The following is a 15,696-nucleotide window of genomic DNA, read 5'->3' as shown; positions in this document are numbered from 1 at the left end:
ACTTGGCAGTATATATATGGGCCTGGTTGTAGTTGGGCCTTTAACAGGCCTTCGCCCTTCGCCCTTCTCCCTCCAAGCTCAGATGTAGCTGTACGCATATGCAGCGGCTTAGCGGGCTGGTTAACGGTTAATAGGGCGGGAAGAAAAGTTAGGCTTTGTTTACCTGCGAAATTTTAGCACTTTCGTTTGTTTGTTTGTGACAAATATTGTTCAATTATAGACTAATTAGAATTAAAAAATTTATCTCGTGATTTACAGATGAACTGTGTAATTAGTTTTTGTTTTCATCTATATTTAATGTTTCATGCATGTGCCGCAAGATTCGATGTGATGGAGAATCTTGAAAACTTTTTGGTTTTAGGGGTGAACTAAACAAGGCCTTGGTTAAAAAAAATTACAAAATTTTTCAGATTTTGTCACATCGGATCTTACGCTACATACATGGAACATTAAATATAAATAAAAAAATAATTAATTATACAGTTTACTTATAATTTATGAGGTGAAACTTTTAAACCTAGTTAGTCCATGATTGGATAATATTTATCAAATACAAATGAAAGTGTTACAGTGTTTATTTAAAAAAAATTTAGAACTAAACAAGGGCTTAGTAAGAAACTTTACACATTATCCCCCTCAACTTTCACGAAAGTCTATTTTTACACTCTGAATTTCAAGAATCATGCAAAAAAAACCTCTATCAACTTTTAAACTGTTTACCTTACCTCCCTAACCGTGTTATAAACGGTTTTAAAACAGTTATATCTTTATCTTTTTTATTTATTTTGATTGAATCTTTGAAAAAATCATAGTAAATCACAAAAATCATAAAATAAAAAATCTAATTTTGTTAGACTCTATGTGAGAAGGTAAACACAATGAACATATAATATAGTATATTTTAGCATAAAAATTTTGTTGTGGCTTTAGATCTATATTTTTCTGTAATTAAACACAAATCCTGACCAAGAGAGAATCAAATCTAGGCAAGAAGGAGACATGGACTCGGTCTTGGTGAGCTCGATGACAGCAAGGTTGGTCTTGGGACAGCGAGAGAAAGACAATAGTAAAGGTGAAGTGAAAGGAAAGGGGGGAGCAAGTTTTTTCCATTCCCTACACGTAGGCCTTGTTGAGTTCTCAAAAAGTTTTCCCAAAAATTTTAGATTTCTCGTCACATCGAATCTTACGGCACATGCATGAAGTATTAAATATAGACGAAAATAAAAACTAATTGCACAGTTTGTCTCTAAATCGTGAGATAAATCTTTTGAGCCTAGTTAGTCTATGATTAGATAATAATTGCCAAATAAAAACGAAAATGTTACAGTGTCCAAAAACCCAAAATTTTGGGAACTAAGAGCATCTCCAAGAGCCTTTCTAAATCTCACTTTCTAAATCATCATTTGGTGAACCATTTGCATAAAAAATGCTTTCTATATTTTTTTTTATTTTCCAACAGTTTTGCTAAATCTCACGCGCACTCTAGAGACTAGAGAGTCATTCTCGTCTTCTATATTTGGCTAGAAAAAAACCGGAATAGACAATGACTATATTTGGATGACCATTTAAAGAAGATGATGGAGGGTAGTTTTTCAAAAAAAAATGTTTTTTCTAACATTTAAGAAGAATATACAAAGTCTTAGTGCAAGTTGTTACGAATTGTGGTGTTTTGTGGCTTTTCGCATGGAGCCGACCAAAAAAAGCATCGCCTAACATGCCCTAAATACGCTAAATGGTCAAGCGAATAATGACTTTATAGGTGATTATTTACCATCCTAAAAAAACAACAGCACGAAAAAGGATAAATTAGATTATATACAAATGACACGAGAAAAACCAAACTATCGTATTCCCTAACCAATCTTTTCAGGAACAAAATACCAAGGAAAATTGGCTGCTTTGTGATGTGAGTGGCCCGCCGAATACAGCCGACTAGATTTGATTCTCTGAGGAGGAAAAACATAAATAATCATTTTGCATGAGCACTCACTCATCACCCGCTACAAAAAGACAGGGAAATTGGCTGCCTGCAATATGAGCCGTCCATAGTTGAGTTGATCATATTCTCACAACATAGTAAAGCTAAAACATAAATAAAGTGCTAAGCAAAGATAGAAAATTAGAAAACACAAATATAAATAAATACAACAAAGTGATTTCTTTTTCTTGGCCCAAAGACCCAGGCATTCAGTGGCCACCAAGAGATTGGGTCCCTTTGCCAATGCGCTTTTGGACTTTGGTCTTGGCCTTGGCTTTTGCAACCTTTTCCACCAACCTTCCCCTCCAGGCACGTCCACCTTTATAAATCGTCTCGTCAGACCATTCCAATCCGGCAACTCCTGCTCTGCCTGAGCCTGAGTCTGAGCGTATCAAGAAGAGGGGAAGGCGGCTACCGGAGAAGAGGGTAGGCGGCGGCGGGAGCAAAAGAAGAGCGGCGAATCCAAGAGAGATCAGAGCCTCAGAGGGAGAGTCGAGAGAGGGAGAGAGAAGCGCCCAACATGGAGAGCCCGATCTCGAGGACTAACCTGAATTGCATCAGCCTGGCGGACCCGGACGTCCAGAAATCGGTCGCGCTCCTCAAGCAGGTCTGCGGTTCTTTCTTGATTATCGTAATTTTTAGCCGACAGGTGTCTGAATAGCACAGGCTTGGAACTTCCTTTCTCGAGAATCATCCTCTCTTTTTGTTTATTTATAACTGTGTAGAAGGCAATTCCAGAGTTCCATCACTGCAGTATTGTTGTTTCTTTTCATGATGAGGGAGTGTAGGAATCTGCTTGTTATTATGTGATTATTTATTTATTTTGCTATTCATAAGGCAGGTTAAATAGAATTGGATGGCTATCAGTGCACAAGTTCCACAAGAACATGGATTTCACTCCTTTTCAATATACTAATTGCACTACCATTGGTTAGCAATTGCTTTCATCTAGTATATTATTTAATTGTTCCTTCAAATCTCATCCCTTTCGAAACTAAAGGTTCGTTTAGATTATGCTGACGAGAGTGACCTGCGGACCCGCCATCTTGCAATTTCTCTAGCTGTCTGTTGTTAGGTTCGTCAGCAGAAAATGCAGCAACTTTTTTTATTAGGTAGATTCTTGTTGGTACTTGGATACTTTATTTGTCCTAGTGTACATTTTTTATTTCCTTGATTATGCCAAAAGGACATCTTGCCTCTATGGCAAAATCCATATAAATGCATGTTACCGTTTTTTGCATGTTATTTTGGAATTGGTAAATAGTATGGCATGCATCCGGTTGTTCATGTTCTAGATTTTCGTTCTTTCCCGAGCCACACTTTATTCACTCTGTTGCCTCTTGACTGGCTATAATTTAGTATTGGACCACTAAAAATCTAGTGTGCATGATATTGAAGTTTGCATGTTTGACAGCTGAGTGCTTGAGTATTAAATATCTTTGCTGGCTCTGTTCTTATAACAGCTCTGCATCATATTCTTCTTCCTGAAAACAATGTTTTTATTTGGTAGGCATGCCTGGATTCAGGCTTCTTCTATGTTGTGGATCATGGGATAAGCCAAGAGTTCATGGATGAAGTTTTTTCCCAGAGCAAGAAGTTCTTTGACCTTCCTCACAGTGAGAAAATGAAGCTTCTCCGAGACGAGAAGAATCGAGGGTACACACCCATGCTAGATGAAATTCTTGATCCTGAAAATCAAGTGAATGGTAAGTTATTCAAACTCCACATTTGTTGGGGCACATAAATCTAGTTTTCATGGGCCATCTATGGTAGAGAACTGCTAGTGATGAAAATCTTGTCAGGTTATAACAGTATTAATTTCAAAAGCATAGGACATTTTTTTAAAAAAAATAAATCTAACAGCAACTACACTGAGAAAATCACACTTTAATCTGGATGTCCTTCGTTTATGTATTGTACTATTTTCAGCTACATATTTTACACATTCTTATCGTCTCTATAATCTGTTTCAGGTGACTACAAGGAAGGATATTATATTGGAGTTGAGGTACCAGCAGATGATCCAGAAGCAAACAGGCCATTTTATGGTCCAAATCAGTGGCCTTCTAAAGGTAAAGCTCTTTCTGGTTTGTTGAGATACCATTTACAGAACTGAATGACTCATGGATAATGTTTTTTCTGTTCATGAATCATTCAGTTTTGTACTTACAACCTCATACACTGGTTTAATGTATGTTTGAAACGCGGTGAATAACTGTAGAATCTTTATAGTCCAACTCTTCTTTGTTGGGTTTTTGCCACATAAGAGCATATCCTTCTTTGCTCCAGTATCATCATTAAATTTTGGTTCATTTAACGATTAATTTGGTGATTATCATGACATTACAGTGTGTTTACCTGTTTTTATATATACTTTCCACATTGTTCCTTTCAGAAGTATTACCAAAATGGAGGGAAGTGATGGAGCAATATCACAGGGAGGCATTGTGAGTTCATTGTTCCTTGACTTCAAAAATGATACTTATAGCACACATCTATTATACTAATTGGTTCTAATTTAGTTCTAAATTTGATAAAGTGGATTATCAATGTATGGTAATGAAGTATGGTAATATGCTCATATTTAGTCAATTAAAGTATGGTAATGAAGTTTATAGTTTCTTGGATCAGAGCTTTTACTTTTCTGATATGATCTGTATTCTATAAATTTCAGGAGAGTAGCAAAATCAGTTGCAAGGATCATTGCTCTTGCTCTAGATCTAGATGTGGACTTCTTTGATAGACCTGAAATGCTTGGGGAGCCTATAGCCACTTTAAGGCTCTTACACTATGAAGGTGGACAAAAAACAGGTCATGCCTTCATGTCAAATGGTATTTACACGCAAGGAACATAACGGATTCTGTTGTTTGATGTTCTTTCTATCATCAGGTAAAGTGTCAAATCCTGCAAAGGGTGTTTATGGAGCGGGTGCCCATTCAGATTATGGCCTGATAACTCTCCTAGCAACCGATGATGTAGTTGGACTCCAAGTAATATGCCTTGAAGCAATACCTTTCTCTAATGTTTTTATTTGGATTTGTTTCAACTGGGTTTCACCCTTTTGAATTCGGCAGATATGTAAGGACAAGAATGCTCAGCCTCAAGTATGGGAATATGTAGCTCCTGTGAAAGGGTAAAGCCTTTTAATCTAAATTACTTTATGTTTCCACTGAGTCATGTGTTTGGAAAGTAAAGGCATGAAGTTCACGCTGGTATTCATAGCTCATAATGTGTTTGGCCTTGAATTTTTAGAGGATTTATCGTCAATCTTGGTGATATGCTTGAAAGATGGAGTAACAGCATTTTCAGGTAGGGCAACCTGCCTCTGTTACAATAACAAGTTCATACTTCTTTACTGGGATCTGGACACTAGTATCACTTGCTTATTATTGGGAAAATTAAATAGTGTTGCTTCGACACCAAGCTGTCAGTTTGAGGAAGAAAATAGCGGTTAAACAATTATTTCTCATACATGTAGGTCAACCTTACATCGAGTGGTCCTAGATGGCCGAGAACGCTACTCGGTAAGTTTCTTCTGTTATGTAGATAGTTTGAGTTGGTAGACTGCCTTAATTATGTAGATGTAGCATTGCAAGACGAAAAGGACAAAAGGAAAGAAAAACACCAGTCCTTAAGTTGTTTCCCTGTTCCAGTTTCATTGAAACGAAGCATATATCTGGTAACATCAGTTGAATTAGTTGATCTCAATGGCGGTGTTTTCCTTGTCTGGAACAGATAGCCTACTTTGTGGAACCAAGCCATGACTGTGTAGTTGAGTGCCTGCCGACCTGCAAATCCGAATCAAATCCTCCAAAGTAAGCTCTTGCCCCCTCAGATGGTTAGGGTTAAAGCAGGCAGCTTGCCATCTGCGGTTCATCAGGATATATATGTTCTACTAAATTCGAAATCTTTACAATTGCATTGCCTCCACTGTCCAGGTTCCCTCCGATCACCTGTTCTGCATACCTGTCCCAGCGTTACAAGGACACTCATACAGATCTGAACTCCTACAACAACAGCAAGGCCTAAAGGATGGCCTACTAAATCTTTTTTTCACTACTTTTGTCAGCCATCTGTACGGCAGACATGTAACCTGCAATAACACTAGGTGGAGGACGGCACTGTGTGTGTAGTGTGTACTAATACGGTAATACCAATACCAGATTACCAGTGTATCACAGTATCAATATAGGTATAGCAGTTTTGTAGACGCCATTCTCCATGTAAGATGAAGAGAAGAATTGAAGATCAAGAATGGCCTTCCTGTCGTGTTGTGAAGTTCCTTTTTTTTTCTTTTGAAACTGAATTAGTTCCCGAGCTTATCCTGTGCTGCTGAGGTCCCCTTTGTGTTTTCTGGCAAATAGCTTTCGACGTGAGGGCCATAAAGCATCCGGATAATTCTCTTGTCGACTCATCTTTTTTTGGGTTTTGATACACCAGGGGCAATTTTGTTGTGGTGGGAATCTGTCCCGTCCACGTGGTGCGGGATATGCCAAAACTTAGCGAGGCTTCGGCTGGAACCAGCTTTATCCGATCCGACGATCTTCGCTGAGAAGCAGCTCTAAGCTTTATTCCCTTTATCCAGCGAAATGGCGTGACGATGCTCCTCTCCAAGAAGAGATGGCTGTGCTCACTGCTCAGCAACGTTGTTTTCATGTATAAAATGGATCTCCTTTTATCTCGGGCTTCACTGGCAGAATAATCCTAAACAGTCGGTGTCCGTTTCATTTCACCTTCTCACATACCATTTGTTTGATTCTTGGGACAATGAAGCACGGACAGAGCCATTCTATTTTCACTAGTGTTTGGATGGAGGACGAGTGATATGGAGTATATTACTCAGGGCATCTCTAGTGGGTGTTGAAATAACTAGTTGACGTCAAATTTTAGCTTACGTGGAGGAGAGAGAGCATGTAAAACTAGTTAGCTAGCGATGGAAAATTTTTTCCAATTAGCTCGCATGCTACCTAATGAATTGACTACTTGTCTCCACGTTCCCTTAGGCCCTCCACAGCGTATTAATAGTGCCTGAAAATCTTTTCGGTATACGTAACTGACATCATCTGATCTCCTCTCTCTTCTTTTGGCACCACTTAAGCTACACACTGCGGAGGGCCTTTATGTTGTGTATTCCTAGGCTTTTTTTATTTTTTAATCTTCTCTCCCTCCACATCTGCTAGCAATTTTACCTTCGTTGTTGGAGCCGCCCTCATGCATGACACAGCCGTACCTTGGAATTAAGGTTGCCGCTCAGATGTGTGACACACATGTACCTTGGAGCTAGGGTTGGCGTCATCCAAGCATGATGCGAGGGGTGGTGTGCTATGGGGACAACATTGGTAGACAGACATGGTGGGCGACACAAGTGAAAATTGGAAGGAGAGGCTGACGAGTGAGTCCACTATTGACAATACATCCTATTTGTCTCCATCACACAAAGAATATAGATGAATCTATCCCAATACACAATGGAATCATTCCATCACAACACCTAGGATGTCCCTAAACCAGAAATACACGATGCAAAAACTATATTATAGCCCTTAAAATTTTTAATAATGTTCAAATGATCCTTACAGTGGTCTACCCATGTTGGCATGCGAACCTATCTATCTTTTTTCGGGAACATGCGTGTCATTTATTTCATTAAGAAGAAAAGGAGAGTTCAAGTACAACCCACGGTAATCCAAAGATTACCGAAACACACCAAGCTCACAGAAAGTCTATAGTTGGGATTACATTAAAACATGAAAAGCGACTAATTCCGACAACCCTAAACACGAAGGGTGTCGACAGCTCCCAGGGCCCTGAAACCTGCAACTTTCCACATGGACACTTCTTGAAGGATGGTGTGAAGGAGTGCCATTGGTTGGCTTGTTTCTCTATTGAAAGTACGTGCATTCCGCTCTTTCTAGAGGCTCCACTGACCAGCAAAACGAGTGAATCAAAACCTCAACGGATAGTCTTGGGCAAGCGTTTTCTACTGCTGATCCACCACTCCATGGTGTCCATCTCCTAGATGTTCACCGGATTTTGTAGGCGAAAAGAACCAAGGTAGACTTTCCTGCTGAAGACACACCCCAAAATGATATGGTCTATCGTCTCCGCTGCCTGGTCACAAAAGATGCACAGAGGGCTGTCCTGAAGGCTATGACGCCACCTCCTTTCTGCCGTCCAACATTTCCTATGTAGGACCAACCAGAAGAAAAAGTTTGACACGGGGTGGTGCTGACGTTTTCCACACTTGAGAGGCACCAAGCGGTGTAGTGCAGCCGAAAAACATCGCCCCATAAGCAGAAGCGGACGAGTAGTGCTAGTTATTTGTGAGCCTCCAAGCAAAAATATTCGGTGATCTTGTTGATAGGTGAACTTGCTCTAGCAATCTGCACAACCCCAAGAATTCAGTGATAAGCCTCATAATTTTGGGCCCTGTGATATGCAATATCCATGTATTTCCCTGTATCGCTTCCCGAACGGTGGTTCCCTACTTGTGCCTTGGGACAGCCGCTAGCACCGCTGGCGCCAGAGTACGAATGCTTGAACCTTTGATCCAATTGCCAGTCCAGAACAACGTCGACTCCCCATCTCCCACAACCAAGGCAGTAGCTGCCCTGAACAGGTCAAGAACCGGACCTTCTCCACCATCTGGTAGTGCATTCCAGGAGCAAGTTTGGTGAACACGCTGCAGCCATGGCCATCTAAGACGTAGGGCCATGCCCATCCGTCGGAGATCGACAACGCCTAAGCCACCAAGATTGCGTGGTCTGCAGCACATTTCCCAAGCAACCCTGCATTCCCCCCAGAGACCGATGCCGCCCCCGCCTAGATGAAACCCCTCCTCAGCTTGTCAATACTCAATACACTGTATGGCCCAAGGGAACAGACACAGAGCAATAGACATGTGTACCGGAATAGCTGACAGAGTACTTCTGACCAAGGTTGTTCTACCAGCTATGTTTCACAGGTTTCCTTTCCAGAGAGGCGGGTGTGGGTAGAACTTGCTGATGAGGTAGCCATGGGAGAAAAAAGAAGAGGAAAAAGACAACACCACTTAGGAGGACCGGGTGATGGAGCAAGTGACAAGAGATTGCAACCATGGGCTGCTCAGTCTAAAAAGAGTGGAGGGAATAGGGAGAGGTGAGCATGAAGGGTAAAATAGAGAGAAAAAAAGGAAGATACCCACTTAGAAATGGGTTTACTAGTTAGACCTAGTTTAGTTTCCAAAAAATTATAAATTCCCCGTCACATCGAATCTTGTGGCACATGCATGAAGCACTAACTATAGACTAAAAACATAATTAATTACACAATTTACCTGTAATTTGCGAGACGAATCTTTTGAGCCTAGTTAGTTCATAATTGGACAATAATTACCAAATACAAATGAAAGTGCTACAGTACTCAAAACCAAAAAATTTCTCCAACTGAACCAGGCCTTAGGCCAACCCGTGTAGCGGAATACCAAATCAAAACAGCTTAACACAAACATTTCCGGGTCTTTTCACGGCTATCTGACTCTTTCAGCCACTTCAAAAATCAAAAGACCATCATAAGCAAGCGAAAGAATAACAAACTTTGGGACAAAAGATTGTTTGCTTTCATAACGTTACAACATATCATATATGCATAGAAAGGTACAGTGTCGACCAGCAGCACCAGCAACAAGGGTGGTTAGCAGCAGGGACTATATTAAACAGCGATAACTACAACATTGCAGTATCATCTGCGTTGATATATTTTATAACTCCAAAATTGATTCCAGCAGCACTACTGGTAGTTACGGTAGACAGGAGAGTACATGCAGCTCTCTGCATATGCCACCAGGTCTTTGGGGGGAGGCAGACGGGTCGCCAAACCTGCAGAGGGAAGTTTATGATGTCAGATCAGGCAGCTATGAGACTTGGTGGTGAATGCCAAGATATGCAATGGTGTCTGCAGAGGACGTGCGTACCGAGTTCATAAGCTTTTGCAGCAACGGCTGCAGCAATGTACGCAGAGATCTTTCTGATGTTGGTGAAGGGTGGGAAGATCGATCCCGTGACAAAGTTCTCCTCTGTGGCCTGATCAGCTAGTGCAGCCGCTGTTTGAATGAATGAAACATTAGATTGGTCCCCAGTCTCATCAAGGTATTAGAAACGATTCTTTATGCCCAATGGTTTCCGTTTAGAGCTACTTACAGGCGGCAAGAAGCATGTCCTCGTGGACACGGACGGCTCCAGAAATAACAAGACCGAGGCCGAGTCCAGGGAAGATGTAGGCATTGTTCGACTGTTATAAATAACACAGTTGAGTTAGCAATAAACTAATGTTTTGTGGGTGTTTACAACCAGCAAGATTGCATTGCCTAGTAGGATTTACTATTAGAAACAACTTCTACCTGCCCAGGTACAAAAGTCTTCCCATCATACTCCACGGGGGCAAATGGACTGCCACTGGCAAATACTGCACGACCCTGAGCATAGAGTGCAAATGAAGAGATATGAGTTGCAAACTACAGAGTACAGACCCCACAAGTTTCTTTCTAGAAATCAGCCACTTCTTTTTTTTTGTCCAATTAGATCACAGTTTAATAAACAGGAAACTAAGCACCGATAGTCTTCTAGTGATGGGCTACATTCAAAATGGTAGTCAGACAGTGCACAAAATGCCAAATGTTTTGACTCGAGTGGACCAATTTGCAGATCAAACTCTGCACAAGGTGATTAGACAGCTCACCTGAGTCCAGGTATATGCTTGTTCAGCAGTACATTCAGAATGTGAGGTTGGGTTTGACAGTGAAAAGATGATAGGCCTCTGCATTTACAATTAGCGATATCAGAGGTCAGCTTTCCATCCTCACAATATACGACCAGCAATGTCAGAAAACAGGAAAAAAAAATACCTCATTGATGGAAGCCATGGCCTCAACAATTTCTTTTGTGAATGTTCTTCCAACTCCAGATGTCCCAATCAGAACTGTAGGTTTGATGGACTGGAGGATATGACGAAAGGTTAGTAAATTCTTTTTTATGAAAGTAGCACAATCAGGACAGCTTTAAGTGAAGGCAGCAGCTGCTAAATGAACTGAAGTACAATCTTAAATGCACATGAGCGTCACTACCTGAACAGCATCATACAAGGTTGTCAAGGGCTCGTGCTCATGTGCCCATGGTTTTTTGAATGGCGCAAGGGAGCTTTTACGAGAGTCAACAATCAACCCCTGTATACAAAATAACGTGTTAGGACATCAGATAAACAGGTGAGCAAACACTGCACTAGCAACAGCGCATTTTCCTTTGGTTACACACCTTTGAGTCCACCAGCCAAACCTTCTTGCGGCACTCTTCAATTGGAGCCTTCGTCTATAATCGACCCAACCAGTCCATGTTAGAGCAAGAACTAGGAGAAAGGAAACCTACCACACATTCAGATACTAGAACAATGAAGCTTGTTACCTGTTTCGACATCTCAAGAGCAATGAGTTCTGCAATACCAGTTCCAGCCTGAAATCAAATACATTATCAGAATCTTATTGATGGGTCTACTTTTCTTGATAAAATAGTACATAGTATGCTTCGACAGTTGGGTGACAAAGGAAATAACAGTTCACCAGGAGATGTTTTAACTAACCTCCCCAGCACCAAGGAACAAATAAGTCTGCTCTGCCAGGGTCCCACCAACCATCTTGAGTGCTGCTAACAAACCTGCAAGGACCACTGATGCTGTGCCCTGCAAGCATTCATATTTCCAAATTGGTACCAATCACAAAAGGCAATAAACTGAAGGATGATGATCTCAATTAATTAAGGTTGCCCCTGGTATCAGTAAAAATAAAAATACCATGGGTGGTTCCATTTACCTGGATATCATCATTGAAAACAAGATGGGTCTTGCTGTATTTTTCAAGCAAATCAAAGGCATTATGATTGGCAAAGTCCTCAAACTGTCCAAAATTTACAGCGTTACATTTTTGTGATAAAGAGTATTAGAGTAAATTGATCCGGCATAGCAAAAGTACAATGTTGAGTCTAACTCACCTGAATGAGGACTTTCTCACCGTAGAATGTCTTAACAGCAGCCATGAACTCTTCCATAAGCTCATCATACTCCTGCCATTAAGGAATTTCACAGATAAGATCTCAAGTATCACATATTTTGCCAATTAACTCCTAGCAATCTCGACACAACTACATACCTCGCCCCTTGCACGTTTTTGTCGGAGTCCAATGTAGAACTCATCATTAAGCAGTTTCTCATTATTTGTGCCAACATCAATTGTGATAGGCAAACACTGCAACGTAATTTAGAATTCACCAATTGTTATAACTTAGTTGTTTGTTGGTACCAAACATACATGGCCATTATAGGAGATGCAACCGAAAAGGGGAAAGAAAAGACATGAATGCTTACAGCTGATGGATCAACTCCTCCAAGAGCAGTGTATAGAGCAAGTTTGCCTACAGGAATTCCCATTCCCTACAGAAGGATTCAGTATAATATAAGCAAAGGTCCTCACGTAATAAGCAACTAATGAGACAATCATACCTGACAACCCAAATCTCCAAGTCCCAAGATTCGCTCACCATCAGTGACACAGATAACTTGAACGTTCCTATGTGGCCAGTTCCTTAGAACTTCTAGGACCCTCCCCCTGGAACGCACCTCGAGGTCAGTCCAGATCAAATAGGTAGATGGTAGACAGCTATATGTTATTGTAAAGTTCAAGCAAATATTGTTGCACATACTTGTCCTTCAGGCTGACATACAGACCCTGTGGTCGTCCAAAGATGGACCCATACTTCTGGCAGGCCTCACCTACAGTTGGTGTGTAAACATAAGGAAGCAGCTCCACCACATTTTCAATCAAAAGCTTGTAGAAAAGCCTCTCGTCCGTCTCCTGAAAACAGGAGGTGTTAAGCACAATGATGCAACTACCCATTCATTCTAACTGAACATCTCATATCAATTATGATGGCAGTCGCAAGCTTTCATATAACAGTAGAAAGGATAAACTGGGATTGCCTGAAGGTTCATCATGGCCATATAGCACTGAATAGGGAGCTGGTACTGCCGCAGGTTGTTCATGAACTTCTTAATCTACACATACATTAAAGTGATCTTCAGTAAATAAAAATAAAAAGAAAGAAAGGTCATCACAAGAACAGGTACTGTTTATTGTGGCCCATACTTGGAGTTCCTGAGAGACAACTGCCGGAGGAAGCAGTCCACGCAAGTAGTGTGCATCCCTCTCCTTCTCCGTGAAAGCAAGACCCTTGTTGTGACGTGGATCCCTCAAAAGGGTGTAACCGCTGATGTAGAAATAAGACATGTCAGCATATTCTTCAACCAAGTGGAGGAAACTTATTTAGTGGAAAGAATTATGGTCGTGGATTCAAAGAAAAGCTTTGCATCCAGCCATGAAGATTGTACAGCCCAATTGTTTTTTTCCCCCTTTGGGTAACATGGCCATATTGATGCTTGACATGCTATCATTGTGAGCGGCGAAGGTTACCCTTCACAGTAGATTACATGACAAATTCGATTTGGTAGTATAGTACCACAATATGGTTGCAATTTAGTATCAATTTCCATCATATTTCAGTGCCGAAGGGGTAGTGGACAAATTCGTATCTCTGTGGGCCAGCTTAGAATATACTTGCACGAAACAGGACAAATCTAAAGCAAAGCAGACAATTCCCAGCTTTTTGTTCAACAACTGTGGTCCTAACTCATCGGCATGAGTTCATTTGACTCCAACTCGATTCAGAATTCTACAACAACGCCAAAAATATACATTCCGAATTCAGAATTCTACAACACCACCCCCTCCAAAAAAAAAAAAATCTGAAACTTGCTAGAAACTCCCATGTGACATATGGTGATTTAACAAATCTAGACTTACATCAGTATCAGGCTGGAGCTTCTTAGTTAGGCAGAAGCACGTTTCGATAAACTAGTATTGAAACTAAAATGAAAGGCAAACTAAATGGTAAAGTTGTCTTCGATGAAGGCATCAGGAGAGGACGTACAGAAGAATGCAGCTAGTCAAGCACACGAACACACTAGTGATATAGAACAAGCAATTAGAGATTTGACTAGAAGCAAGCAAAGCAACGGTAGAATTATTAGAAGCAGTATGCATGGATATGTTGGAGGTAGACGACAGGCAGAGCCCCCACGCGATTCGACGGCTCACCTTGCGACAGAGGTGGCCCAGGGCATGACGGGCAGCTCCTCGTTGGCCGCCGCCACCTCCACCACCACCTCCTCCGTCTCCGTCTCCGCGGCGGAGCCTATCGCGACCGCCTCCACCCGCTTCGGCGGCAAGGCGCGCACCTTGGCGGCGGCGGCCCTCCTCCGCACGGTCTTCCTGTAGGTGCTGCATCCGTCGCAGCTGCCGGCACCCTCGCTCCGTCCTCCTCCCCGCTTCCACTGCGGAGAATAAACACACACACACACACACAAGCTCAAATGGTCAGGTGGCAATAATCAACTTCGGCTGGGTGGACGAGGGAGAGTACCCCCGCAACAAACCGCGGGCGCGCGGGGCGCACCGGGACGCTCGTGGAACGTACCGGGGAGGCGGGGGACGCGGCGGCGACGGTGGCGGCGCGAGCGGAGATCATGGTGGCGTCCAGTTCGGCGGATGGAGAGAGAGAGAGAGAGAGAGGGAGGCGGGAGCGGCGCGGCAGTGGGGCAACTGGCGTCCTCCTCCTCCCTCTTCGGAGCTGGCGCAGGGGCAGTAGTAGTGTGGAGAAGGGAATGGTGGCGAGGGGTATAAAAAGGGAAGGGAAGCAAGCAGGGAGGGGAGGGAGCTCGGCTTGGGCGCGGCGTTCTAGTTTTCCGCGTGTGCGGCACACACGTCGGGTAGTGGAAGGCGCTGCTGGCGTGCTGGTTGGCTGCTGCCCACCGACCACCCTGACCTTGGGTATTGACGGTGTGCTTTCTGCTTCCTCCCGTTTTAGCCGACGGGATGATAGTTTGCTGAACCTTGGGACTGACCGGTTTAGTACACATCGTGCTGTGGGTTAGTTTGCTCCACTACAGCATTATTAATCTACTCAATCCATTCTAAATTGCAATTACAAAATACTACCTCCGTCTCTTTTTAAGTGTCGCTTACACTTCCAAAAAACAAGCGCCTGTAATTATCTATTAAAAATATTAATACTTATAATAAATAATTAGTATCATTAGAAAGATCTTTGAATCTAGTTTTTACCAAATTTATTTAGAGATACAAATGTTGCACGTATTTTCTACAAATTCAGTCAAACTTGTGCCACGTACACTAACAACGACAATTAAAAATAAACAGAGGGAGTATTTTAGCTTTTTCTAAATATATTGTTTTTTATTATGTATCCAGACGCTGTATGGTAGTCGGCTACACTATACCATTATCAATCTACTCAATCCATTCTAAATTCCAATTACAATATGTTTTAACTTTTCTGAATGTAGTACTCTTTATTATGTATCTAGAGTTCTAGACACACGTTCTATATTATATTTAAGTGTATAACAAAAGCTACGTATTAAAACGTCATAATTTGAAATAGAAAGAGTAGTTAAATATCATTCAACTTTGTATAGCTGATCTCAAACATAGGAGTCCATTCCATCTCAATCGTACTCGTATTAAGGAAACGTTACTCATATTAAGGATGATGATGTTTATTTCCTCGCCACGCGTTGCCCATATGCCTAACTTACAGTGCACCATGGAATGAAAAGC

At 41.7% G+C, this 15,696-nt stretch overlaps 2 protein-coding genes across 3 annotated transcripts; one reads left to right on the top strand and one right to left on the bottom strand.

Annotated features, from left to right (window-relative positions):
* LOC8078738 (2-oxoglutarate-Fe(II) type oxidoreductase) lies at nucleotides 2,279-6,299 on the top strand. Of its 2 annotated transcripts, none has more exons than XM_021455040.1 (11): nucleotides 2,279-2,585; nucleotides 3,489-3,684; nucleotides 3,952-4,050; nucleotides 4,374-4,425; nucleotides 4,653-4,774; nucleotides 4,869-4,969; nucleotides 5,054-5,112; nucleotides 5,232-5,288; nucleotides 5,458-5,503; nucleotides 5,715-5,794; nucleotides 5,918-6,299. In XM_021455040.1, the coding sequence occupies exons 1-11, from the start codon at nucleotides 2,499-2,501 to the stop codon at nucleotides 6,006-6,008; spliced, it is 990 nt and encodes a 329-aa protein (XP_021310715.1). In that variant the 5' UTR covers nucleotides 2,279-2,498; the 3' UTR covers nucleotides 6,009-6,299. The 2 variants fall into 2 exon arrangements, with proteins under 2 accessions (XP_021310715.1, XP_002457203.1); XM_002457158.2 differs by having other exon boundaries at nucleotides 4,653-4,789.
* LOC8078737 (NADP-dependent malic enzyme, chloroplastic) lies at nucleotides 9,508-14,724 on the bottom strand. The gene is made up of 20 exons (XM_002454985.2): nucleotides 14,534-14,724; nucleotides 14,155-14,390; nucleotides 13,147-13,267; nucleotides 12,981-13,055; nucleotides 12,704-12,855; nucleotides 12,504-12,609; nucleotides 12,369-12,434; nucleotides 12,154-12,249; nucleotides 11,996-12,067; nucleotides 11,818-11,901; nucleotides 11,589-11,687; nucleotides 11,414-11,461; nucleotides 11,267-11,320; nucleotides 11,080-11,178; nucleotides 10,861-10,950; nucleotides 10,695-10,772; nucleotides 10,357-10,431; nucleotides 10,157-10,247; nucleotides 9,931-10,059; nucleotides 9,508-9,835 (listed from the first exon to the last, which is right to left on the bottom strand). The coding sequence occupies exons 1-20, from the start codon at nucleotides 14,582-14,584 to the stop codon at nucleotides 9,747-9,749; spliced, it is 1,911 nt and encodes a 636-aa protein (XP_002455030.1). The 5' UTR covers nucleotides 14,585-14,724; the 3' UTR covers nucleotides 9,508-9,746.

The sequence above is a fragment of the Sorghum bicolor genome, chromosome 3 (assembly GCF_000003195.3).
Source record: "Sorghum bicolor cultivar BTx623 chromosome 3, Sorghum_bicolor_NCBIv3, whole genome shotgun sequence".
NCBI classification, from domain to species: Eukaryota; Viridiplantae; Streptophyta; class Magnoliopsida; order Poales; family Poaceae; genus Sorghum; species Sorghum bicolor.
Note: the sequence above shows the minus strand (reverse complement) of the source record. Positions and strands in the feature narration are given on the sequence as shown.

Excerpts from the sequence above, each read along its gene's own strand:
- LOC8078738 (XM_002457158.2), top strand. The coding sequence starts at position 2,499 with ATGGAGAGCCCGATCTCGAGGACTAACCTGAATTGCATCAGCCTGGCG. Across the intron at positions 4,790-4,868 it reads TGAAGGTGGACAAAAAACAG|GTAAAGTGTCAAATCCTGCA; the intron begins GTCATGCCTTCA and ends TTCTATCATCAG. Across the intron at positions 5,504-5,714 it reads ATGGCCGAGAACGCTACTCG|ATAGCCTACTTTGTGGAACC; the intron begins GTAAGTTTCTTC and ends TGTCTGGAACAG.
- LOC8078737 (XM_002454985.2), bottom strand. The coding sequence starts at position 14,584 with ATGATCTCCGCTCGCGCCGCCACCGTCGCCGCCGCGTCCCCCGCCTCC. Across the intron at positions 11,462-11,588 it reads TGTTCCTTGGTGCTGGGGAG|GCTGGAACTGGTATTGCAGA; the intron begins GTTAGTTAAAAC and ends ATTTGATTTCAG. Across the intron at positions 10,432-10,694 it reads AAGCATATACCTGGACTCAG|GGTCGTGCAGTATTTGCCAG; the intron begins GTGAGCTGTCTA and ends CTCTATGCTCAG.